Here is a 25,519-nt window from a genome sequence, read left to right as displayed (position 1 = left end):
CCACGAAGTGCACTGTAAAGTTTTCATTTAAAAAAATCACTGATAGATAGTGCCAGTATTGGCTTTGGAATTCCTGGAGTAATGGCAGAAGAGCAAAGCATTTTGGAATCTGATGGATCTAGTCTTTCAACTTAGCTATGTGGAATCAAGCAAGTTACTTATGCTGCTAGAATTTCAGTTTTCCTTTTCTGTATAATGGGCATAATGATACATATTCTCCCTGAAGGATCAAGGAGAGGATTAGAGATCAAATATGTAAAGCACTTAGCACATTGTCTGGCACATAATAGATGATCATTAAATAACATATACTAGCATAATTTTAAGTTGATACACAAGAATCCTGGAGTACCGGTATATATTACATGCTCTGGCAGTTCTAATAATCAGTACTTGTTTCTAATCACTACTCTTTATGAGAAAGCAGAAATTACGTAGGCAGAATAACTAAAAAGCAATAGAAAACCACAATGTAAAATAGAAAACCAAAATGTAAAAGCCATTTGGATAAAATCTGAAACAGGGCAAATGGTAATACAGTGTAAAGAAAAAATATAGAGCTCTAGGAAGATCTCTATTGTGTTATGAGATCTTGAGAATTCATGGGTAGCCATGGTGGACAATAACAAATTCATGGCTCCTATGGGTTTTCCTCAGTCAAGGTGAAAACACATTATCACACCATTTTTCTTCCATTTCCAGAGACTGGAGAAGGAGGGTGTTCTGTTTATGTTAAAGGGGAAAAAATAAATTTCAAAGTTTTAGCTGGCTCTTTGTGTTGGCCCTTCCTAAATGGACATCTTACTGTGTCTAGGTATATAACAAAAATTGATGTTCAGTTTCAGGCTAAGAATGGAGGGACAGATTACTCTGAGTAAGGAAGCATGATTGTGTAAGGTTGGGAAAGCAGAGAAGACAGCAGTAAGCAATGACTTAAAAGGGCACAGCTGGAATAAAAATGCCCCTTGTAGGGGAAATGTCTGTTGGATGTCAGGATAGCATCATCTAACATCCAAATTAAAGCTGTTGTTTGTGTATGTCTTACTCTAAGGATCTTACTCTTTTTTTTTTTTTTTTAAGATTTTTTTTTTATTTGACAAACAGAGACCACAAGTAGGCAGAGAGGCAGGCAGAAGGAGAGGAGGGAAGCAGGCTCCCCGCTCCTCTCACATTAAGCAGAGAGCCTGACTCGGGGCTCGATCCCAGGACCCTGGGATCATGACCTGAGCCGAAGGCAGAGGCTTTAACCCACTGAGCCACCCAGGTGCCCCTAAGTGTCTTACTCTTACTTCACTTTATTTCTTATCCTGCTTAGATTTAATAATCTATTATTTTAATAACACTCCTGCCAAACCCGAAATAAATCTTTGTGTCCTTCTGTCTTCTTATCAAATCAATTTTAGAATATCCAAACCATGAACATACATTAAGAATTTCTCTCTTTGCATTTGTGCTCAAGCAACTGAGCGTTCTTAGAGAACATTAAACTATAGGGAAAAACAGTATTACTATAAATTCATGATCAGCAAATTCACAACAGCCTCACATATTCACAAGAGCCTCTACACATATCCCTGTATTATATTAAAGGAAATGCTTCTTCTACTACCTAAGCCCAATGTCTAATGTGTGTTTTGGATTTTTAACCTATTCATCTTTAATTCACTCATTCATTCAATAAACACTCATTCAACCCCTAATAAATGCATTTCACTGAGAAGAGCACACATTAAACAAGATAACCAATTCCCCCGCTCTCATAGAACATACATATTCCCAGTTATGTCATACCATTAATCATCCTTTTTTTCTCTTGGGTAATCACCTTCCACCTAACAATTAAATTATTCCCATTGCTTCGTTTGAGTCTACTTTACAGAGGGCCAACTTAGATTTGACAAAATCCACCTAAGTGTAAGTATGATGAATTTTACTAAACTCATATGTATAACCAATGATATGTGGAACTTTCCATTACCCCAATGCTCCTGCCTCTCTCTCCAGCTGATTCCCTTTCCCATATCCACTCTAGGCAACCACTCATCTGCCTACTTTTGCTATAGATTAATTTTGACTATTTAATATAAAATTATTACATAGGTACCCTTTATGTATGGCTCCTTTCATTTGGCAGAATGCTTATGAGATTCATTCAGATGGTTCCATGTATCAGTGATTCATTCCTTTTTAACAGTGAGTGGTATCTCATTGTATGAATACAACACAACTTATTTATCCACTCAGCTGATGGACCTTTGGGTTGTTTCCATTTGGGACCATCATGAATAAAGCTGCAATGGGCATTTTCATATAAGTCTTCTTATAGAAATATGCTTTCATTTCTCTTGAATAAATACCTAGCAGTAGAATTTCTGGCTTGTCTGGTACTGCATGTTTAGTTCTACAAAAAAAAAAAAATTAACAATAATAATAATAATAATTTTTTTTTCCAAAATTGTTTTACAGTCTTGTGTTCCCACCAGCAATGTATCTGTATCCAGCAAGTATTTCTCTTCACTTATTTGTCTTCTTTAATTTGTCTCAGCAATGTTTTATAGTTTTTCAGCATATAAGTATTACATTTATTTTGTTAAACTTATCTCTAAATATTTCATTATTTTTGATGCTAAGGACAAATGGTATCATTTTTTCTTCATGTATTTTAAACAAGTGTTACTAGGTGAAAAACATTTAAGACCATTTTTCCAAATGAACCTTTTCATTATGATGATATATATCTCTTTTTCTCTGGTAATATTATTTGCCCTGTAATATAATTCATCTAGTATTAATATAGACACTCCAGCTCTCTTGTGCTTATTTCAGTGTATCTTTTTCCTTATTTTTACTTTTAACCTATCCGTATCTTTATACTGAAAGGAGATTTCTTATAGACAGCTTATATTTTGGATCTTGTTTTTTTATTCAGTTTGACAATCTCTCACTTGTAATTGGAGTATTAAATCATTTACATTTAATATAGTTATAGATATAATTGGGTTTTAACGGACCATCCTGTTAGTTGTTTTCTATTTCTCTGATTTGGTCCCTGGTTCCTTTTTTCCTATCTTCTTTTGGATAGTTGAATATTTTTAGTATCCAATTTTATCTTCTCTATTGGCTTAACAACTGAGTTTTCTTCTGACTAGATCACATATTTCTTTGCATATATAATAATTTTTATTGGCAGCTAAACATTGTGAAAATTACCTTGTTGAGTGTCTGGAGTCTTTTGTGGGGGGGTTCTCTTAAAGGATGTTGAATTTTGTTCTGCTAGACAGTTGTTTTATTTATGGTTCAGCTTGATCTATTTAAGGTGTGTTTTAAAGCCTTATTACAGCAAGCCTGGGGAAGCTTTGCTCTAGGGCTGGATTAACCATTCTACTACTAAGGCATGACCTTGCTGGGGCCTCTATTTAATACCCCAGATGTTCAATAAGATCTCTCCAATCTTTTGGGTCAAAATCAGAATGTCTTCCAGACCAGTATGAGTCTAAAAATTATGCAGCTTACATCTCCCTGATAGTTGTTCATGCCTGTTCTTTGTCATGAGCATGACTTTCACCTTGTGCTGCTTGACTTCAAAGAATCAAGGGGACCATTAACCAAATTTCTGGAGCTATTTTTCTATGTATTTCCCTCCTCTCTGGCACTCGGCCCTGCAAATTCCAGCCATCTTAGCCTCTCTAAACTCTGGCTTCTCAAAACTCTCTTATTTTAAAACAAAAATAATCTTTTCCTAGATGTTAATCACCTTCCAGATGCTATCCTATCTCTCCTTCCCTTTTGGTCAAAATTTCTATGAACTATTGATTTTTCTCCATTTTCTCCTTCTCACACTTCCTGCTGAACGTCTCTAAACTGACTTTCATCCTCATCAGTTTACCAAAATAGTCTAAGACCATCATCAGTGATCACCATGTTACCTATCACTTGCCATTTTTATCTCACTTCTAGAGAATTAAAATAATAATACTTGAAACTGTAGAAGCTTAAGTCTGACTTTAATTACCAGGCCTCCATCTTTCTGGATAATGTTTTTTGCTTTTTATTCATGGTAGTTCAGATATTGAAAATCCTTGGTTTTTGTTGTTGCTTGAGGGAGTCGCTTTGTTTTGTTTTGTTTTGTTTTTTCCACAGCTATATTCCTCTGAACTTCTCTAGAATAGCACTCAAGACATTGCATTGTTTCTTTGGTGTATGCATCTTCTTCAATAAGTTTACCATCATTTGCTCAGTTGTTCAAGCCGGACCTTGAAACATCCCCCAACTCCTCTTCTTCTCACACAACGCATGCAAACCATCAGCAAATTCTGTCAGCTCTACCCTCAACATGGATCCCAACTATGGCCACTTCTTGCCTGCACAATTACCGTCTGGGGCTAGCTGCAGAGTTCATGGCTCCTCTGTTAACAGCCTCTGAATTGGTCTTCCAGTTTTCACTTTCCTTTCACAGTGGAGCTAGAATGCTCTTGTGCTTTTTGTTTTAAATATAAATGAGATGCTGCTAATCCTCTACTTGTAGCTCTCCACTGGATTTCCCTTTTTGCACATTAGGAAAAAAAAACAATCATCACCACCATCCCACCACCTTTGGTACCTAGCTTGTACTCCCTGCTTCGTAATTTCCAGTCATACCAACTTTCTTGGCATTCCTCACACATACTAAGTAAGGCCTTAGTTATTATTCTCTGGCTGGGGTGCTCTCTCCAGATATTTGCATAGCATACTTCCTCATTCCATTTGTCTTTCTTAAGTGTGACCCCACTGGGAAAGCTTGCCCTGACATGGATTTTATTTAAAGTAGCCTGATCATTCTCCATCCCTATAGACTACTTTATTTTTCCTCATTGATCATTGCTATCTGAATTATATTATTATTTGTTAAGTGACTGTTTCCACCAACTAGAATATTTACTATTCTGGTATTTCAATATTTTTAAAGCTGACTTTATAAGCATGTGAATAAATATGCCATATTAAAACAAGGCTATGTCATGACACAATGACTACAATTGTCAAAGGAGTACATGAAAATATATTTAAACTAAAACTATCATAAATATCTTTAATCCTTCTTTAATGGTTGAGAAAACACTTCAGTATTTTGCCATGTCTTCTGGTCATCCTTAAGAAAAAGGTAATATGGGTTATAAGAAGCTTAAAGGGAAGATTCAAACTGTGAGAGCCACAATCTAAAGGGCTATTAAAAGAGGGAAAATACGAATATTTGGCAGAGAGTGGAGAAACTTGGCATGATATTTGTTTCTCCTACAGAGCCTACAGCATTATAGTAATTTTTTATTAAAATGGGTGCTGAGAATAAAATGATAGCTATAACAGAATGCCACACAACTAAATAAATAATACTGTGCTGTAATTACATATCCCATCTGCTTTCCTGTGAGGAGCTCACAGTCAGTCACCAGCAAGCTGGTTGTGAAATTATAATTTCACGCTCTGTACAAAATAAATGATGAACAAAAGTTATTTATAGAAAGAGTGTAATAAAGGGGAAGCATTTTGGCTAAACTTGAAATTTTAAGCTCAGTTAATTAGAGAAGCCATAGACTCAGAGATATTTTTGTATCTCTGGTAATGAAACAAGATTGTCTAGAACGGTGCTGCCCAGTAGAATTTCAATGATGGGAATGTTCTGATTCTGCATCATCCAATAGAGAAGTCACAAGCCACGTGGGGCTTTTGGGCATTTGAAGTGTAATGTGATGGAGGAACTGAATTTTTCATTTAAGTTTTAGTTGCTAATTTTGATTGATTTTACTTTAATTATTGTAAATTTAAATTTAAATAACCACATGTGGCCAGTGACTACTGCATTAGTACAGGTATAAAAGAATACAAAATTATAAAGTTGAACTCAGCGAAAGTATATAAATCATGACAGTTTAGTGACTTTTATGGTACCAATAAGGGCAAATAAAAGGCTTTTTTGATGTCGACTGGAATGTGTTTACTACATCAGTGGTCTCAGGTCACAAGGAACCAATTACACAGGAAAAGAAAGACAGATAAACAGAAGCAAGCAGACTACCACTCTAGTATGAACTTTTAGTAAAGAACATCTAGACATCAGTTAAAATCTGCTAAAAAGTGTAAAAATGAAAATGAAAACAGCTAAAATGGTCTCTGGTTTTCCCTATGACCCAAATTAAAGGTTTAGAGCTAGGTAAGCAAGCTGATAATTTTTTATACAGTTTTGTATATGTTTATTAATTTATAATAATTTTCATTAAACTATGACTTTTTAAAGATTTTATTTATTTATTTGACAGACAGAGATCACAAGTAGGCAGAGAGGCAGGCAGAAGGAGAGGAGGGAAGCAGGCTCCCCGCTGAGCAGAGAGCCCCATGCGGGGCTTGATTCCAGGACCCTGGGATCATGACCTGAGCAGAAGGCAGAGGCTTTAACCCACTGAGCCACCCAGGCACCTCTAAACTATGACATTTTATTTATCTGTGATGAGAGCAAAAGACAGGAAAATAAAGTCCCATGAAGCTCCATTTCTGAAATAAGTCCATTTTGGCAGTTGGTGTCAGAGCATTAAGGGTTGCATTCTGAGGTTGATGAAAGCGTCCTGGAGAAAAAGGACCCTGGAGCCATCCCACTCTTGCAAGGAACTGGGTTTGGTTGCCCATGTGAGGGAGCAAGTTCTGTTATTGCCTGTTGCTCTGACTCAATACTCCTCCCCCAGATGGCACTGAACTATGGAGAAAAGGTGTTGACGCATGAAAATAAATGTTCTTTAACTTGATACTTAGTGAGATTCCAGAACCATCGTCCCTAGTGAGTTTAGATGCTGTGGATTTATCCACTGAAACTTGATTTCCTCTGAAGTATTAAGCAAATGCTCATAGACTTGAAGACTTGACCATGAATCATAATGGCCACACCCAGGCCACTGGGAACTTCAGTGGCCAGTGGGTCTTCCACAGCTGATCTCCCTGCCTCCTTAGACAATTCATAAAAACTCTAAAGTTTTACAGAGTAATGAAGAGTACCCTCAACTACATGATTCAAAATAACCACTTTTACTAAATTCTTATCTAGTGCCAAGCACTGTTCTAAGCATCTTCTATTTATCTACATTGTCTCGTTGCTGCGAGTAGATATGAGGTGGCTATCATTACCTCCTCACTGGAGTGGACAGAGGTTGGAAACTTTGCCCCAGATCAAACGATGGATGATGGAGTGAGGATTCAGGTTCTGGCGGTATAACTCTGCAGCCTATGTTCTCAGTCACTGAATATCTTGCCTTATATTAAATATTGTCTACTAAGATCCTTTGTTAGTAACTCTCTTATGCAATCACTCTACAGGAAGTTTGCCTTTTATTTAAAGCATCACAACCAACCTTTCAGCTAGACATGGAAATGATGTGGGAAGGCAGAATCTTACACTGCTCACTTAAGCTGTATCTTCCCCACATCCAAGCATCTTCTTAGGTAGTGGTCAATTGCATGAAAAAGAATGGAGGCCAATAAACCATACAGGCATATATTAGATGTATGCTTTGACAATGAGAAAATAAGAAAAGCAAAGGGAGCTTTTTGTTTTAACCATATAACTGAACATTCTTCTTTCTGTCCCCATAACCCATTTTAAATAGTAGATGGAAGACTAATAAAAATACAAATCTTTGGAAATAATGTTTTTAGGAACTCTATAAGGAAGTTGTTATTTGTTGACACAGGAAAGTTTATTTTATTAAGCAGTTATATATTTATCTTTTAAATTTGGTATTCCTTTAAAATTTGTACAAGAAAAATTTGTAGACTTTGAAGAGCTATACCTTAGAAAAAATTCCAAGTTCAGAGAGCTTAAACTGTGGCATACTGTTTTGAAGTATTTGAATTTTCAAGATAGAAAGTGATTACATACTTTCACACTAATCTATCAGCTTTATTAACATAAAGTCAGAGTAGGGAAAGGATGGAAGGACCTTGAGGAAAGGCAATAGTCAAGGACCATTGGTAACTGTAACATGCCTTTTGGGGGGGGGGGTGTCTCACTCTATTTTTTTTAAAGTATAATTAACATAGAATGTTATATTCATGTCACGTGTACAATATGATTCAAAAATTCTGTACATTTCTCAGCTCACATGAAGATAAGTGTATTCTTAGACCCCCTTTATCTCATTCATCCCCCACCTACCTTCCCTCTGGCAACCACCAGTTTGTTCTCTGAATTTAAAGTCTGTTTTTTCTGTTTGTCTCTTGTTTTGTTTATTCATTTGGTTTTTTCTTAAATTCCATGTATGACTGAAATCATTAGGTATTTGTCTGTCTTTGATTTCCTCCTTCACTTAGCTTTATACCCTCTAGGTCCTTTCGTGTTGTTGCATTCTTTTTATAGCTGAGTAATATTCCATTGTATGTATATATGTATGTATGTATATATATGTGTGTGTGTGTGGGTGTGTGGGGGTGTGTGTGTGTGTATATATATATCTCATATCTTCTCTATCCAGTCATCTATGAAGGGATACTTGATGCAATCCCTATAAAAAATACTAACAATATTTTTCACAGAACTAGAACAAATAATGCTAAAATGTGTACGGAACCACAAAATATCCCAAATAGCCAAAGTAATCTTGAGAAAGAACAGCAAAGCTGGAGTTATAACAATACCAGATTTCAAGATGTGCTACAAAAGCTATAGTCATCAAAACAGCATGGTATTGGCACAAAAATAAGACACATAGATCAATGGAACAGAATAAGAGCCCAGAAATAAACCCATGCTTATATGGTCAATTAATCTTCATCATAGGAGGCAAGAATATACAATGGGGAAAAGGCAGTCTCTTCAACAAATGGTGTAGGGAAAAGAATGAAACCTGACGATTTATACCACACACACAAATAAACTCAAGTGGATTAAAGACTTAAATATGAGACCTGAAACCATAAACTCCCAAAGAAAACACAGGCAGTAATTTCTTTGACATTGGCCATTGCACACGCTTTGGCTGTCCCTAAGGCTGTTGTGAACCTCATGAGGAAACAAGAGCTAGATTTCTGGTAATGCTAGGATTTAAAATTGTTTCTCAAGCCCTTGACTGTGCCTTGCAAGGACTGCAATACAGAGGAAAGACACTGCAAAATTATAGAAAGTGTATTAGACAAATATTTCTGTTGTTTAATAGTCTCTTAATTCCAATTTTAATCAGTGTTCATCATCAAGTACTGTGTTCATTAGTTCACTTTTCGGTATTAAGATGTCAATAACGCTGTTTTGTGGGGCACCTGACGGGCTCAGTGAGTGGAGCATGCAACTCTTGATCTTGGGATTGTGAGCTTGAGCCCCACACTGGGTATAAAGATCACTTAAAAGTAAAATCTTGGGGCACCTGCGTGGCTCAGTCAGTTAAGCAACTAACTGTTGACTTAGGCTCAGGTCATGATCTCAGGTCCTGGTGTGGAGCCCAGCACTTGCCTCTTTCCCTCCCCCCTCGGCCCCTCCCTCTGAGTGTTCTCTCTGTCTCTCCCCCTCAGTTAGATAGATAGATAAATAAAATCTTTTAAAAAAATAAAATAAAATCTTTTAAAAAATGCTATTTTGCAATAAAAAGTGGTAATGTAAAAACAAGAGAATTTGGAATGTTTTAGGAGTATGTCCAAAGGAAGAACAACTAGAATGATGAAAATGTATCATGAACCACAATGACCGTCTATCTCTGCAAAGATTTCCTAGTCCTGGGCAGACAGATGCTTCTGCTGTCTTTGTTCCCAAATGTACTGAAGGATCATCCACAAGGAGTTATGTAGGGTGTGTGTGTGTGTGTGTGTGTGTGTGCCCATGTCAGAGTCTAAAGGAGTCCCATAATAATAGGTCTTATTTACTAGTGTTAACTATGTGCCAGGTACTGAAAATTTGATGTGTTTTATTTCATTTTAATTCCTACAACAACCAAAATGAATTGGACATTATAATTCGCACTGAAGAAATTTTTTTTTGAAAAGCTGAAAAAACTCAGCCACAATTGGCAACTGTGCCAAATAACACAGCTCATGAGAGGCAGAGCTGGGATGTAGCTCACGTTTGTAACCACAAAACTCCAGTGTTGTTGGGAAGATCTTGCGCTAAGCTCAGCTTCTCTCAACTATAAAATCCTGTGAGTCTACTGACTGACTATAAGCACTTTTTTATGTACATTTTATTTGAAGAAAATGATACCAAATGTCTGTTTCAAAAGAAGTTTCCACACTGAAAACTGTCCAAGTTCATTTTCTATTTTTAACACAATCGTTCAGTAATTGATAAACCTTAAAGAAATAAGATAAAACCATGATTTAAAAGAGATGGGGGGACACCTGGGGGGCTCAGTGGGTTAAAGCCTCTGCCTTCGGCTCAGGTCATGATCCCAGGGTCCTGTGGTCGAGCCCCTCATTGGGATCCAGCCCCGCATTGGGCTCTCTGCTCGCGGGAAGCCTGCTTCCCTTCCTCTCTCTCTGCCTGCCTCTCTGCCTACTTGTGATCTCTGTCTGTCAAATAAATAAATAAAAATCTTTTTAAAATTTTTTTAAAAAAATTTAAAAAGAGAGACAGAGCTTCGTGTTGTAGGAAATGCATTACTCAAATATTGGGAATAGAAAAAGAGGATGAACCCACACTTTCGTCTCCATAGAACTGGAAAATACAAGACTTCTGATGTCCAAACGGCAGTCTTCAGACAACCTTCTACCCCCATCTGATAGCTATAGCATAAACTTTAGTTATCTCTGAAAATGCACTTGGATGATTAACATTAATGAGAGACAGGCAAATATAAATTTAAAATATTTAAAAGAACAAACCAAAACTATTTGCTCATTAACTAGGCTTATAAACATGCCATCCACATACTGGAAAAGCTAATAATTACTCTCTAATTGTGCTAATTATGTAATGACAACATTGTAAATGTTTGTTTATATAATGTTAGATTTCTCTAACTAATCTTATCATTAGTCAGACTTTGGACTTCTGCCATTGTGTACTCATGTATATACTGGTATGTGCCAAACTGTTTGAACAATTTATTTTTAAAACTCGTTGTTAATGTGCTACTATAATATTCAAATCAGAAACTTACCACATCCTTAGGAGGTGGTTCTGCTTCCTTCTTTATCTTTTTACCCATTCTGGAAAAAGATGCAATAAATAGTTAAATAGGAGCGCCTGGGTGGGTCAGTTGATTAAGCATCTGACTCTTGATCTCAGGGTTGTGAGTTCAGGCCCCATGTTGGGCTCTAGGCTGGGAGTGGAGCCTGCTTTAAAAAAAAAAGTATCATTTGTACATTGTTTATACAATGTACAAATCTATGTCACCTATGCCCTTAGAAAGAGATTTATTTCCTCATTTTAACTGTACATGAAAAGAGACTATGCTAATATTAGTATTTCTACTAATATATGTAGAAATTATTGTACATGTACAAATATGTTACCTACATTCTTATTTCAAATTCTCAGTGTTTTTGGAATTTTTTGAGCATTAGTTCTGGCTTCCAGGTCGTAAGGAAGACAATACATTAGAGACAAAACTTTTACTTACATAACCGGGAATAGTTTACCATGCTTACAGCTCACTTAGAGGGCTTGGGAGACTAAATCCAAGTTACTTTTGAGATCTGCAAGAGTGTTTTGCCACAAAAGGATGGATTTTGGACTGCTTTCTCACACTGATCTATCCCGAGAGTATCTGGTGAACACTAGGCATTCGCTATTTATAAAAATCATTAACCGTTTTTCCTGGGAGTATGATTTGATATATGATACCCAAGACATACCAATACTAAACTAACATTGGTGTCATTTTCCCAAATAACCAGAAGTTTTCTCTAATATAACCCATAGCTCAAAAAAAAAAAAAAGTAACTGAGAATGTGAAGAGTTGTATATTGGGGAAATTGGGGCTCCTGCTTGCAAGACCCTTTTTACCTCACATGTCCTTGACTGTGCAGGAAAAACATCAAGAGCATTGTTACTCACAATTGATACACCACAGAGGAGTAACTCCACTTGGGTACAGAGGACTTTCCCGATGTTGATGACTGCTAGAAAAACCCCAGAAATCTTTTGAATTTTCTCCCATGAGAGCTTGTGGGGTTATGCTTGGCATTTGTGCAATCTCAGATGGTATAAACTAGTCTTGAGGAAATTACTATAGTTTCCAGAGAAATTCTGGGAAGTGAAAAATCCTTGGAGAGAATCTACAATGTCAGAGTTAGTCCAGATAGTCTGTCAAGATACAACTGCAACTCCTAGCATTAGGGACACTGACCCTAATTTATCACATATTTTTAAAAGCCACATGTTCCTAGAAAAACTCCTAGTTACTTCTGAAATGACATCCCCAAGCTCAGGTCACATAAATTTCAAGATCTTTGAGGGTCTGGGCAAGTTTATGCTGTGATGCACTACCTCACATTATATCCAATACATTGAACATTAAAATGTACCCACATTATCCATTAAATACAATTTTTTCTTAAAAAGTCTTGAAATTAAGCATTTGAAATTATTCAGCAGTTTGTGCACTTGGAAATTCTTACAAAATGAGAAAACTGTTTTCAAATGTAACAATATTAATTAAAAAATCTAACATTAATTTTTCAATTTTCTTTTCAGATTTTAGAGGCAATATTTTTTTCAAAATTCAAACATCATCTCATAGATGCTTAACAAGCACAAAGACCCTAGGCTTTTGTCTATAATATTCTAAGCAGATGCACAGAAACTACTCTGGATGAATGAAAATCTATCCTATGACTGACCTCTAGGAAAAAAGAGACTTCACAGCTCTTTGCAACCAATTCCAAGATATAGCAGACTTTGATTTATATAAGAACTGCTTCTGAATAGTGTTTGAGAACTGAATTACACCTGTAATTCAGAATTACTGTAGGTAATCTGATTTTCACTCAGGAACTGATTTTTCCCATTTTAAGATAGTGGCTTTGAATAATTGCATATTGAAGAGTGCAGAGGTTGGAATAGCCTTAACACAGGATTATAGCAATGGAGCTGTTCCTACGCAATACCCTGAAGTAGGAAGCATTTAGTTTGTGTTTTTATTGCCATCTTGAGCATAACAGTTAATGCGGGAGGAAGTATACAACTGACATAGAGCCAGAGGCAATAAACCTCAAAAATAATCCTAAGGTGTTTTTTTTTTAACTTTGTAAATTCAACATTTTACTTAAAATCAACATGCTACAACCAAATTACCTTATATTATTTTATTCTTTAAAAATTTGTTTTCCTTTAAAGCTTCAGAGATGTCAAATTAAGAAAATAAATCCTTTCTACTGAAGAAAACCTGCTTTTCTTGACTATTTTACCATCTGCCCATTGATGACTTTTATTGTGCCAAAATAAACATACTATAAAATTTGTGATTTTAATCATGTTTAAGTGTATAGCTTTGTGTCTACTGTCTACTTTATAAGGTAATACATTTCGTTACAGAAAATTTGGAAAACAAGGAAGGGCACTTGGATTTAAAAAAAAAAAAATCACTCAGGAAAAAACTCAGGGAGATCAGCACTATTTCAATATAGTTCCTTTTTCATGTGTTTTCTACAGTGATTTTACCAGCCTACCTGGATTTCTAGCTCCTATTCTCAACTTCCTAATATAGTAGGAAAATGGAACCATTTTCTTCCTATATTAAACTGATGGACAAGTTCAAGAGAGTTCATTCTCAATTTATTGCTCCAATCATCTCCAATGAATCAGCATATCATGTCATTTAAAATAATACTGTAGGGGCGCCTGGGTGGCTCAGTGGGTTAAAGCCTCTGCCTTAGGCTCAGGTCATGATCTCAGGGTCCAGGAATAGGGCTCTCTGCTCAGCAGGGAGCCTGCTTCCTCCTCTCTCTCTGCCTGTCTCTCTGCCTACTTGTGATCTCTGTCAAGTAAATAAATAAAATCTTTTTTAAAAAATAAAATAAAATAATATTGTAAAGTCCACTATTTATCTGGACAGTCTCCTATTGCTGAGCACTTGTTTCCAATTTCCTGAAATTACGGGAAATTAAGTCTGCAATGAACATCCTTAAACCTAAAATGTTCATCCACATTCTGCACCTGCTTCTCTAAGGTAAAGGAAAATAACTGGATGAAAAGGCATGAACTTCACGGCATTGGGTACGAAAACAAATCTGCTTTAAATGTGCATCTTCCCGATTATTAGAGAGGCGCCACATTTTCCCCCCGAAAACGTACCAATCATTTGTACTTCTTGGTGAACTTTCGGACTACACGACTTTAAATTTTAGTCTACGGGGAGATCTTTTTTGAGAAAACTTACGGGGAGGAGGAAGGCTAGAACAAGTGGGGACTCGCTTCTTGATTTGCTGAGAGTCAAGTAGCGGAATCTTTCAGATGCCCTCTCCGGGCCTCAGTTTTGTCACCTGTTAAGTGGCAGGCAGCGGGATGCTTAGGAAGCCCACCCCGACCCCCGTCTAATACTGCGGGCATAGAGCAGGGACCGACAACCCCTCCAAGGTGTTCGTTCGTTCCCTCAGGTGGCCCAGATGTCCCCACCCGCGGGGCACCTTCTCCTTGCCCAAGTTCTGCTGGGACCTTGGCCCTGGGCCTCTCCAAACCGCGGGAGTAGCTGCTCAGCCGCACTCCTGCGTTTACCTGCCAGGAGATCCCTCAGAGCCGCGGCTCCTCGGACCTGGAGAACTGCACCCGCCACGGCTGGCGCGCGCCTCCTAGGCCACTGTTGTTCTTGGTTGCTAGGCGACACCGGGCCGCGGCTGCGCGCGCAGCGGAGCGCGCGCCTCCTCCCAGGAAGCTCGCGCTCGGCAGCCAGAGGAACTCATTGTCCCGCCTTAAGAAAGCGGTCCATAGGGAAGGAGCTCGGGCGTCCTCCGCTCCCAGAGTCCACTGCTTTGAGGCAGGATAGACGGGAGAATCCTCCACTTCCTAGTAGCTGCAGGCGAGCGCAGGTGCAAACTGTAAATCAGCAGGCGTGCGGCCTCAGCTTCTCGCCTGTGGACTGGTTCTGGATTCACCAACTCGGAGATGCTACCGCTTTCTCCCCAGGACAGGGCTGGCCAGAATCCTGGGATGACTTACAAATCTCCACTTTCTGTCCGGACTCCACGAAGCCGCAGACCTGCAGGGCCCAGACCCTGCGTGCACTAGGATGTCTAGTCTGCCCTCCCAGAACTTATCTTGGCCCTTCAAAATCTCCCCTTCCGCCTTTCTTTCCTCTTCATGCATTCTTCCCAATGGCCTAGACCTCCGTTTCCCTTCTTCGTCTTCCACCCTTCCCTCCAATCAGCAGTTAAGGCAATTGGCCCTCTTCATTTTGCCTTGTATTCATTCAAAAATATTTATTAAGCATCTATTATTTGCCAGGTCATGTGCAACTTGTGTAATTCTTGGAACATTCTTTCATTTCTATTTAGTTAAGCCCAGCTCAAATGCCGTCTTCATAAAATACTCTTTGATTGGATCTTAGCAACAAAAGAACAAACAAACAAGCAAACAAAAATATCTCCCTCTCTTGAATTCCTATCACACTTTTAAAACTCCATCCCTTGCCTGCCTCTGCTGGTCCCCCAGCCCTAGGAGAGTTAGATGTTTCTTATAGTTGCTTCTTTCATATCGCTTTATGTCCTTATATCACCTTTTAAATTACCTGATAAACAGCTTTATTCATATTTAAGAATTTTTATATTAAATTTTCTATCAAATAACTTGTGATTTCTATCTTCTGGTTGGGATTGGGCATTAAATAATACACTCCTGGATCTTCAGCCTTTTCCCCTTTGATATGGGAATACTGTGAAGTCTCTCCTTTGCCTCATACAAAAAGCAGAAACAAAAAACCTCCTTTCAACCTGTATTTCCTTCATTCCGTTTTTCTCTTTCTCTTCTTGACTGAGTTTCCAAAACAGTAGCCTACATTTGATATTTCCACATGTACTAACTTCCATTCACTCTTTAAACCACAGCGATCTGGTTTGATCCCACTGCTAAAACTACTCCTATCCATTGGCTGTTTCTTGGTTTTCATTCTTCCTGACATCACTGCTGCGTATAACTCTCTTGATAATACCCCATTATTGAAACACCTTCCTTGGTTTCCTTGATACTACTTGTTCTTGATCCTCCTACTTTTATGACCACCATTTAAGGTCTTTTCTATATAGACTTAAGTGTTGATATTTCCCAGGGTCCTGTCCCTGAATCCCTTCCCATACTATATGCTTTTCGAGGGTGATCTTTATTTTTGTGACTTCAACTGCCATATATATAGCTCCCCAGCAGACTTCAATACTGAGCTCTAGGTTCACATATCCTTCCTCTTACTGGAAAGCTCTAACTGGATGTCCACAGGCATCTCAAATATCAACACTACCCACCTGAACTCATCATTTCCCTTTAGGAATATGTTTTTTCTACATATCAAGAGGTACCACTACCCATCTAGATACCCAAGCATGAATTGTGAATGTCATTTTGGAACCATTTTCCTTCATATTCAGTTATGTGAATTCCCCTAAAACTGTGTTGAATTTATTCTCACCTTTCCATTCCCATAGCTAAAGCACTGAATGTCACCATCCTTTACCTGATTTCATCTAACAAGACTTCTGACAGGTCTATCTCCCTCTAGCTTCATCCTAGCTTCAATCCACCTTCTCCAAGATGACGAAAGTAATCTTTGTAATTTGTTTCCCTCTTTGCTGGCTCCCAACCACTCCACCACATGCAGGATGAGATACAACACGATTCTTAAATTAGCATTCCAGAGCTTATTCTGGCTGACTCCTTCACACTGCAATAACTTCTCTAATCACTCAAGAAAGAAAGAAAAGGAAAGAAATGGCAAACTTCGGGCATAATTCTCCAAGTACACTATGACATTTTATGCCCTTCACTCTCCTAATGAGGATGAAAACCATCTATTTGTCTTTCAAATTTTATCTTAGTCATGATTTCCTCCACAAAGGCATCATTGGCTTCTCCAAACATGGTGAAACATTTCTCATTTTTTTGCCATCACTGCGCCTTACACTTGCTCTATTTCTGCTCTTTTCACAAGATACTGTAATTTATTTGTTTATGTGTGTGTCTCCCCACCCAGGCTCTTTCTAAATGTTCCTAAATAATTAACATTTGTTGAATGCCCATATGAACCAAGCAGTGATGAAGCATTTAATTGCATCATTAAATCCCCACCATAAGCCTTTCAGGTGGAAATGAAATAATTAGTGTAAGGTCACTCTATTCATAAATGGCAGAGCCAGAACTTGAACTGAAGTCAACTTGAATTTTATAGCCTTGTTCAGAACCAATGCATCATACTAGCCCATCCTGAAAATACACGTAACAGTGTTAAGTTGTAGAGACAAATTGTAGAGTTTTCATAAAGCAATTTAAGCTACTCTCTTAATTATTTTCCCCAGGCTCTTAGTCTTTACTGTGCATGTCTATATTTTGGGGTCCTTTTTATTTTAACATATATAACTGGATGATTTTTGATAAATGTTTACAGTTGTGTAACCATTACTACAATGAAGCTGTAGAGCATTTCCATCATCCCAAATTTTTTTCATGCCCCTTTGAAGTCAGACTTTTCCCTCCAGTCTTCTTCTCCAGGAAAAACTGATCTGTTTTCTCTCCCTATAATTTTGGATTTTTAGAATATCTTATAAATTGCACCATGCAATATGCCGCCTCTTGTGTCTGGCTTCTTAATTTAGCATAATGCTTTTGAGATTTGTTCATAGTATGCATGTATCAATAGCTTGTCTCTTTCTGTTGCTGAGTAGTATTGCACTACATGGATATACAACATCCAATCACTGGTTGATGGACATTTGGGTTCTTTCCAATTTTGGACTGTTATAAATAAATCTGCTCTAAACATTTATACACAGGTTTTTGTGTGAACATATGTTTCCCCTTCCTTGGGAAAATACCCAAAAATGGAATTTCTGGGTCTTATGCCATGTGTATGCTTGATGTTATGAGAACTTGCCAAACTGTTTTCCAGAGGATCCATACTATATTTGCACACCCACTACCAATGAGTGATTGATCCAGTTGCTTCCTATGCTCTACAACACTTGATATTATCAGGCCTTCAAATTTTAGCCATTCTATTGGGTGTGTAGTAGTGTCTCCTCTGGTTTTAATTTGCTTTTTCTTCATGACTAATGATCAGCTCTTTCTACGTTTTGTTAACCATGTCTATATCTTCTTTTGTGAAGTATCTATTCAAATATTTGTCCTACTTTTAACTGATCTGTTTGTCTTATTACTATTGCCTCATAATAATTCTCTATATATTCTGGATACAAGTCATTTGTCATATAAAACTTGGAAATATTTTCTGCCCAGGTTCATCATAGTGGAAAATTAAATGTAGAGAGCATAATTTAAACACTTGGGTTGCTCATTGCTACCGGGTTGGTCACTGTTTCTAGGTCTTCTCAGAAGCCTGGTGAGGCTACGAATTCAGCACACATTATAAATCAGAAATTTATAGATCCAGACTGTGATTACAAGAGACAAGGTATTGTGTGGCAGTCACTGGAACTCTCTGGTTCTCTAGCAATCACTTAAACTTAAAACTCTAAGCCTGTCATTTTCTGTCTCAGAACTACTAAATATAATTAGAAGTAATTTGCCCAGTCTGCATCCCTTATGGTGCTTTTGTTTACTACACTCTGCTACAGCATAGCCACTTTTGTCCTGTCAAAACTCTCTCCAAAAAGTACTTCTTTCTAGGAGACCACAGGTGATTCCCATCAGAAATCCTCTCAAAGTAAACAGATCTCTTCACTGTTTTCAAACTCACTCATGTTCAACAACCACTTCCAGATTTACATCTTTGGATTTCTAAGGTCAGCAGCTGCTTCTGGTACCAATTACTGTATCATTTGAAGTTCCACTGTGGACAAGAAAATCTATTCTAGTTGACAGAGAATTCAAGATTTATAGCATTGTTGTGAGGGCTGAAGGAACAGGTGCTAGGCTTTCAGAGATGATTTTCACAAACAGTACTGCAAAGCATTATCCGCAATAGCCAAGATATGTAAACAAACTAAATGTCCATTGACAGATGAATGGATAAAGAAAATGTGTATCTATATACAATGGAATACTATTCAGCCATAAAGAAAGAAATTCTGCCATTTGTGACAATATGGATGGACCTTGAGAGCATTATGCTGAGATAGGTCTGACAGAGAAAGACAAATACTGTATGATCGCACTTAGATTTGGAATCTAAAAACACTGAACTCATAGAAACAGAGTAGAATCATTGTTGTCAGGAATCAAGAGGTCGGGAAAAATGGTGAGACACTTGTTATTAGATGAATAAATTCCAGAGATCTAAGATAGAGCATAGTGACTGTAGTTAACAATAACTCTATTATATACTTGAAAACTGTTATGCAGGTAAAGCTTTAATATTCTCACCACCACTGCAACCACAATAAAACAGTAATTATGTGAGGTGAAGGATATGTTAGCTAACCTTATTGTGGTAGTCATTTTACAATATATATGTGTGTTAAATCATCACATTGTACACCTTAAACTTATACAATGTATGTCAATTACATCTCAATAAATCTGGGAGCAAAATAAATATATTAATATATATTAATAAATAATAAATATATATCGGTATTTAAATATTTATATATAATATACAAATAAATATATCTCAATATATCTTAAATGTAGGGGCAAAAGTGGGAAACCAACAAAGCCAAGGAATCAGAAACCTTAAATCATGCAGAATAATGAAGATTACCTGAAATTCACATGTATGCTCTCCAGTAATTCATTTAATCCTCAGCATTTTTTTTTTTTTTTTGTCATGGAAAAGTTATGAAGTGAAGCAACAGTGCCTAGCAAATCAGGCCATCTCCCCTCCAAAAAGATTTGAACTTCTTAAAGCATCTGTGAGCTTAAAATTTTAAAAAGAATAAATTTTTTATGAAACCAGTTACACCTGTATGAGATGAAGTTTAATTTCATAGCAATAGCCAACTCGCATACATAATTATAGAATCACTCAATTAAACAGCCTATGTTAAAATTGCCCATGTTTGGGGTGAGCAAGATAAGAGCATGGAAAAGATGTAATTTTTGAGCAATATCACAAGTAGATGCATTTACAGCATGTGAGTTGCCATAGAGATAGCCCTAATCTAGAAATCAAACATTGATCAATCTGTAGGCAATACAAAGTATACCCAGTTAACAAATCTAGTTAGACTACCTAAAGAGAAAAGCTTAAAAAAAACCCATCATTTGTTCTGCAGAAAGGTACCAAAACCAACTTTTTGAGATAAGATATTTAAAGTGCTAAATGAATATGTTGAAACAAATAATATAAATTAGGTAAAATGCTTAAGATGTGTATACTGATATTTAATTCTAAGTCAAAGGATGTATATCAATAGTTGGTTTCCAAAATGCCATCAATGACTGTTAATTACAGAGAAATGTTGGTGTAAAATTTTTCCATGGACCTGTTTTCCACATTAAATGATATTCTCAGAATGGTGAATCTAAGCCACTAGAATCATACTTGTTTAGAAGTTTATGCAAAGAATTAAGATAAAAAATATACTACCAGTTCCTACCAAGGAGGAAGACCAAAGAAAATTTTCTCAAGTTTCTGAACTAAAAAGGAAATGAAATTGTGAGTATAACTGTGGGTATAAATGATTCTTGCTTGCAGATAAAGGCTGGTTTATTGGTTCAAAAAAAAAAAACGTGTCAACAAGGGGCGCCTGGGTAGCTCAGTTGGTTAAGCAGCCACTCTTGGTTTTGGCTCAGATTATGATCTCAGGGTCTTGGGATCGAGTCCTGCCTTTGCACTCCGTGGGAGAGTTTCCTCCCTCTCCCTCTGCCCCTTCCCCGGCTCACACGCAATAGATGTGTTCCAGAAACAAGTTTTTGAAAAGCATTTTTGGAATCTAATTATACTTTAAGAACATTAAGAGAGTTCACTATTTAGGGAAATCTGGAGATGAATCACCTTATACTGAAAAAGAAAAAAGCCCTTCAATAAAAGAAAGCAATTATCTATTATTTATCTACTTTACAAATCTAAATTTGTTAAAGTGAGGGGGTACATTTGTATAATTTAGATAATTTATCATTGTATGTTTCTTTTCATGTATTCTTTGAACTCATTTCCATTCAAATTGAATTAGTCATATGGCTGATTGTTGTAAATCAATTGAACTTGGTTGAAGATAAGTAATAAAAATGTAACTTCTGTCTGTAACATTCAATTCAGTGTTAGCCATGTAAGAAAAACCATAAACAGTATGGTAACCTTCCACCTTTCCTAGAGCCTAGCATACATGTTTGCCAACATGTACTATAAATAGTTGCTATTTTTCTCAAAAGTAGATTGCCACAAGGCAGTTTCTTCTACCACAGTGTGTTATTTAAAAGTTATCTGCTTTTTTGGCTGCTGTTCAAGAGAGTTCTTTGCCTGTAAATCCTCTTTATCTCATGCAATGGTTGAAGCAAAACCTTGGCAGAGTTTCAGTGCATTTGTCTCGTTGAACCAGGGGAGAAAAAAATTAAGGACCCCAGAGACTGACAATGTTCTGCAAATGGTCACGAATCAGTGGGGAGCCCTGTTGGCTTTTCAAAAGGGTAATATCACTGAGTACCCACTGTGAAAATGAGATCTCCTCACACGAAATGAAGCCACACCCTAAAAAAGATCATTTAAAAGCCTGAGAGAAAGTTTCCAAATAAGCAATATTCATTGTTTATTTTACTCCAGGCCTTGAAAATCAGCCTAACTTAGTGGACTGGGTCCATAAGTAGGACTCATTTAGCTCTTAGACTTGATATTACATTCCTTGGACTCTGAACTCAGTTTCTGTAATTTGCACTATGGAAATACCAGCTTGTTTGCTAGAGATTGTGGGATTGAGGAGAAAACAGGATGTATTCCACTTAAAGAAAAAGATTGATAACAGGTGTCTCAGACAATATATTTTTTTGTGAGGACATCTCATGCTATGAAGGAAGCCTTAGAATGACTTCTTCTCCCACTAGCCAGCTACCTACATGAAATGTGAACCTATGCTTATGGAAGAACAGTAGAAACTATGGTCTCAACAATCCTTTGACATGAAGATTCCTTTAGTTTGGCTTCTGGCATTCAGCGTGCTGAAAGAAAAAGAAGAAGAAGAAGAGGAAGAAGAAGAGGAAGGAGAAGGAGAAGGAGAAGGAAAAGAAGAAGAAGAAGAGGAAGAGGAAGAGGAAGAGGAAGAGGAAGAAGAAGAAGAAGAAGAAGAAGAAGAAGAAGAAGAAGAAGAAGAAGAAGAAGAAGAAGAAGAAACAGCAGCAGCAGCAGCTGAACAACTCTGTCTATTTAACAATCTCAGCTTAAGGACCCCTGGCACCGAAAATACGTGGGTTGATCAAAAATACAACCCAGATCAGAAGCACCAAAATAAACTCTATTGAATAACCTGGGACTCCCCAAGAAAACCAGTGTTTTGGTGGTAGAAAGGATGGTTCTCCAAGCCCTTCTCTTTGGTGAGTGGTAAGGTAATCCAATAGCAAATTGTAGGCCAGGATGCCGGGTCAGATCTCACGTTGGCTTTCTTAACCAAATGGGCCGAAGATTTTGGTTGGATCATGACAGATAAGTGATTATTGCCAGAAAAGGAGTCTGAGCATAAGCCTTTCCAGGAGCAGGTGCTGACTATCACCCTGGATCCTGACTATGCAAGGTCCTTTGGCCCCTCCTTATTTGAAGGACTAGGCCACCCCACATGGATCTGGTTCTAAGGCAAGATCATTTTAGGTATAGTTAGTTTAGTTTCTACAAATTATTGGAAAATTGTGTCTAATTTAGGACAAAATTATCAATCTTTCATTTCCAAATTTTTTCATTTTCCATCATTTATTTCAAAAAATGCCAAGTAAAATAAGCTTTAAAAACAAAATTGGGACACTTGGGTGGCTCAGTCAGTTAAGTGTCTGCCTTTGTTTGGTTCAGGTCATGATCCCAGGCTCCTGGGATCGAGCCCCATGTTGTGCTTCTTGCTCAGCAGGGAGCCGGCTTCTCCCTCTGCCTTCCGCCCCCCCCGACTTGTGCTCTCTCTCTCTCTCTGACAAATAAATAAATAAATGAAATATTTTTTAAAAATGAAAATTCTTACTTAAAATTAATTTAAATTTGGGGCACCTGGGTGGCTCAGTGGGTTAAAACCTCTGCCTTCAGCTCAGGTCATGATCCCAGGGTCCTGGGATCGAGCCCCGCGTCAGGCTCTCTGCTCAGCAGCGAGCCTGCTTCCTCCTCTCTCTCTGCCTGCCTCTCTGCCTACTTGTGATCTCTGTCTGCCAAATAAATAAATAAAATCTTAAAAAAAAATTAATTAAAATTTGACCTAACTTCTCAAAAAAAAAAAAGCAAAAGATGATAATAACCAATTATAGTATATTTTGAAATAAGTAGAGAGGAAAGGTTCCCACTGTTTGTTTGTGTTTTAAAAAATTAAGTGAAATAAGTTAATCAGAGAAAGACAGTTATCATACAATCTCTCTAATATGAGGAATTTGAGAGGCAGGGCAGGGAGTTGTCGGGGGAAGGGAGGGAAAAATGAAACAAGATGGAACCGGGGAGGGAGACAAACCATAAGAGACTCTTAATGTCAGGAAACAAACTGAGGGCTGCTGGAAGAGGGGGAAAGAGGGGTTGGAGAGGCAGGGTGGCTGGGTGATGGACATTGGGAGGGTACGTGCTATGGTAAGTGCTGTGAATTGTGTAAGACTGATGATTCACAGACTTGTGCCCCTGAAACAAATAATACATTACATGTTAATAAAAAGAAAAAAATTAAACCTTAAAAAAATTATAATGGATAAATATATCTACCAGTGACCATCTTAATTATTAAATATTTAAAGAAATAATTATTAGTTTCAAACAGAGTATAATCTATGATAAGTGAAATTTTATAAATTTAAGAAAATCATAATTCGCAAGAGATCAGCATTATCTAAAATGTATCCTTAATTTTGACTAAACCCCCAACTTCAGAAAACCCTGAAAGAGCTACTGATTTTTTGAGCAGTTGATTGCAGGAGTATAGCCATGATTTTAAATATGATTTTTCTGTAAGAATCAAAAACTTAAAGAGGGATAAAATATTCTGAAATCTGTATTTAATGGAAGACCGAGATCATGCTCACACAAAGATTAAGCAACAAAACAAACTCGTAAGTACAAGAGATTTTCTCTATCACATTAGTCTAATTTAATTTTTCACCATGGAGCTGATATATATTAAAAGAAGGAAAAAAATCCAAAAAGAAAATGATATCAAAATAAAGAGATTTAGTTTTTTTCCCTTCAAAATAGAACAAATTCTTTATTTCAAATTTAATCTCTAACTCTTTTAAGCACATTCCTACCTTGCAGAAAAGAAAATGTAGTTCTACATATAATCCACTTCTTACGCAATTTATTTTCATTGTAGTCATAACATACTACTTGGTCCTTATACTTGAGAAATTAAGCGTAAACCAGTGTTACTCTACTGTTCTTACTTAGCATTCAAATTATAACAGGAATTAAACACTAGTGACTTTTTTCTTTTAATATATTAATGTTGACCACATACAATATATTTCATGTAGATCTTGCAATTTTGGATTATTCTCATTACATTTTTGAACATCTAATAAATACAATCGAAATCCAAAACTATCCTTCTAAGTTTGGCATTACTAACTGGAAATTAATTAGTTCAAATAGAAAGTTGCTATGCTTGGGGCGCCTGGGTGGCTCAACTGGTTGAGGGTCTGACTCTTGGGGTTTGGCTAAGGTCGTGATCTCAGGGTCTTGGGATTGAGCCCTGCTTTGGGCTCTGGCCTCGGCAGGGAGTCTGTTTGGGATTCTCTCTCTCACTCTCCCTCTGCCCCTCCCCCCCTGTGCTCGCTCTCTCTCTGTCTCTCAAATAAATAAATAAATCTTTTTTTTAAAGTTAGTATGCTTTATATTTATCCAAAAGTGTTTTTATAGAATGTTACAGTTTTTGTGATGAGAAATATTTGTAATTTCTATTCTCTTACTAAAACATTTTTACTTAATTGGTTCACCAGAATTAAAAATAGCAGATCATACCAGAAGTTCTACCTTCTGCAGTTCTGAATACTACATTTTATGATTTGAAGGTTCTAAGGTAGTCCTTCAAGTGGCTTCAATCAAGAAAAAACTCATCTTAAAAGCCAAAATCAAGAAAATAATCTATATCCCCTAAAATAATTGTTACTTTGGCCTTAAATGCAAGGCTACTGGATTCTATTTCCATGACAATTTGCCCTATGATGTAAGTAAAATGTGTAGTGTTATGGGGATATGTAACTGATTCAAATATTTAGACACATATTTAATTATGGATTTGCTAGTATTGTGACTACTGAGAAAATTATTTGATGGCCCAAACTACTTTATAGACCAGTATTGTGCAGTACCAG

General features: G+C 37.0%; 1 protein-coding gene across 6 annotated transcripts in view; it reads right to left on the bottom strand.

The window, feature by feature from the left end:
- Positions 1 to 14,747, bottom strand: part of ARMC3 (armadillo repeat containing 3) — a 92,854-nt gene extending 78,107 nt beyond the window's left edge. For all 6 annotated transcript variants that reach the window (XM_032349608.1, XM_032349610.1, XM_032349609.1 and 3 more), the window contains exons 1-2: positions 14,660 to 14,747; positions 11,103 to 11,151 (exon numbers count right to left, since the gene is read on the bottom strand). In XM_032349608.1, the coding sequence (XP_032205499.1) occupies positions 11,103 to 11,150 (48 nt within the window). In that variant the 5' untranslated portion in view covers position 11,151; positions 14,660 to 14,747. The remainder of the gene's footprint in view (positions 1 to 11,102; positions 11,152 to 14,659) is intronic.
- Positions 14,748 to 25,519: the final 10,772 nt, after the last annotated feature.

This window comes from Mustela erminea, chromosome 6 (assembly GCF_009829155.1).
Source record: "Mustela erminea isolate mMusErm1 chromosome 6, mMusErm1.Pri, whole genome shotgun sequence".
In the NCBI taxonomy this organism is placed as follows: domain Eukaryota; kingdom Metazoa; phylum Chordata; class Mammalia; order Carnivora; family Mustelidae; genus Mustela; species Mustela erminea.
This window is presented reverse-complemented; position numbering and strand designations above follow the sequence as displayed.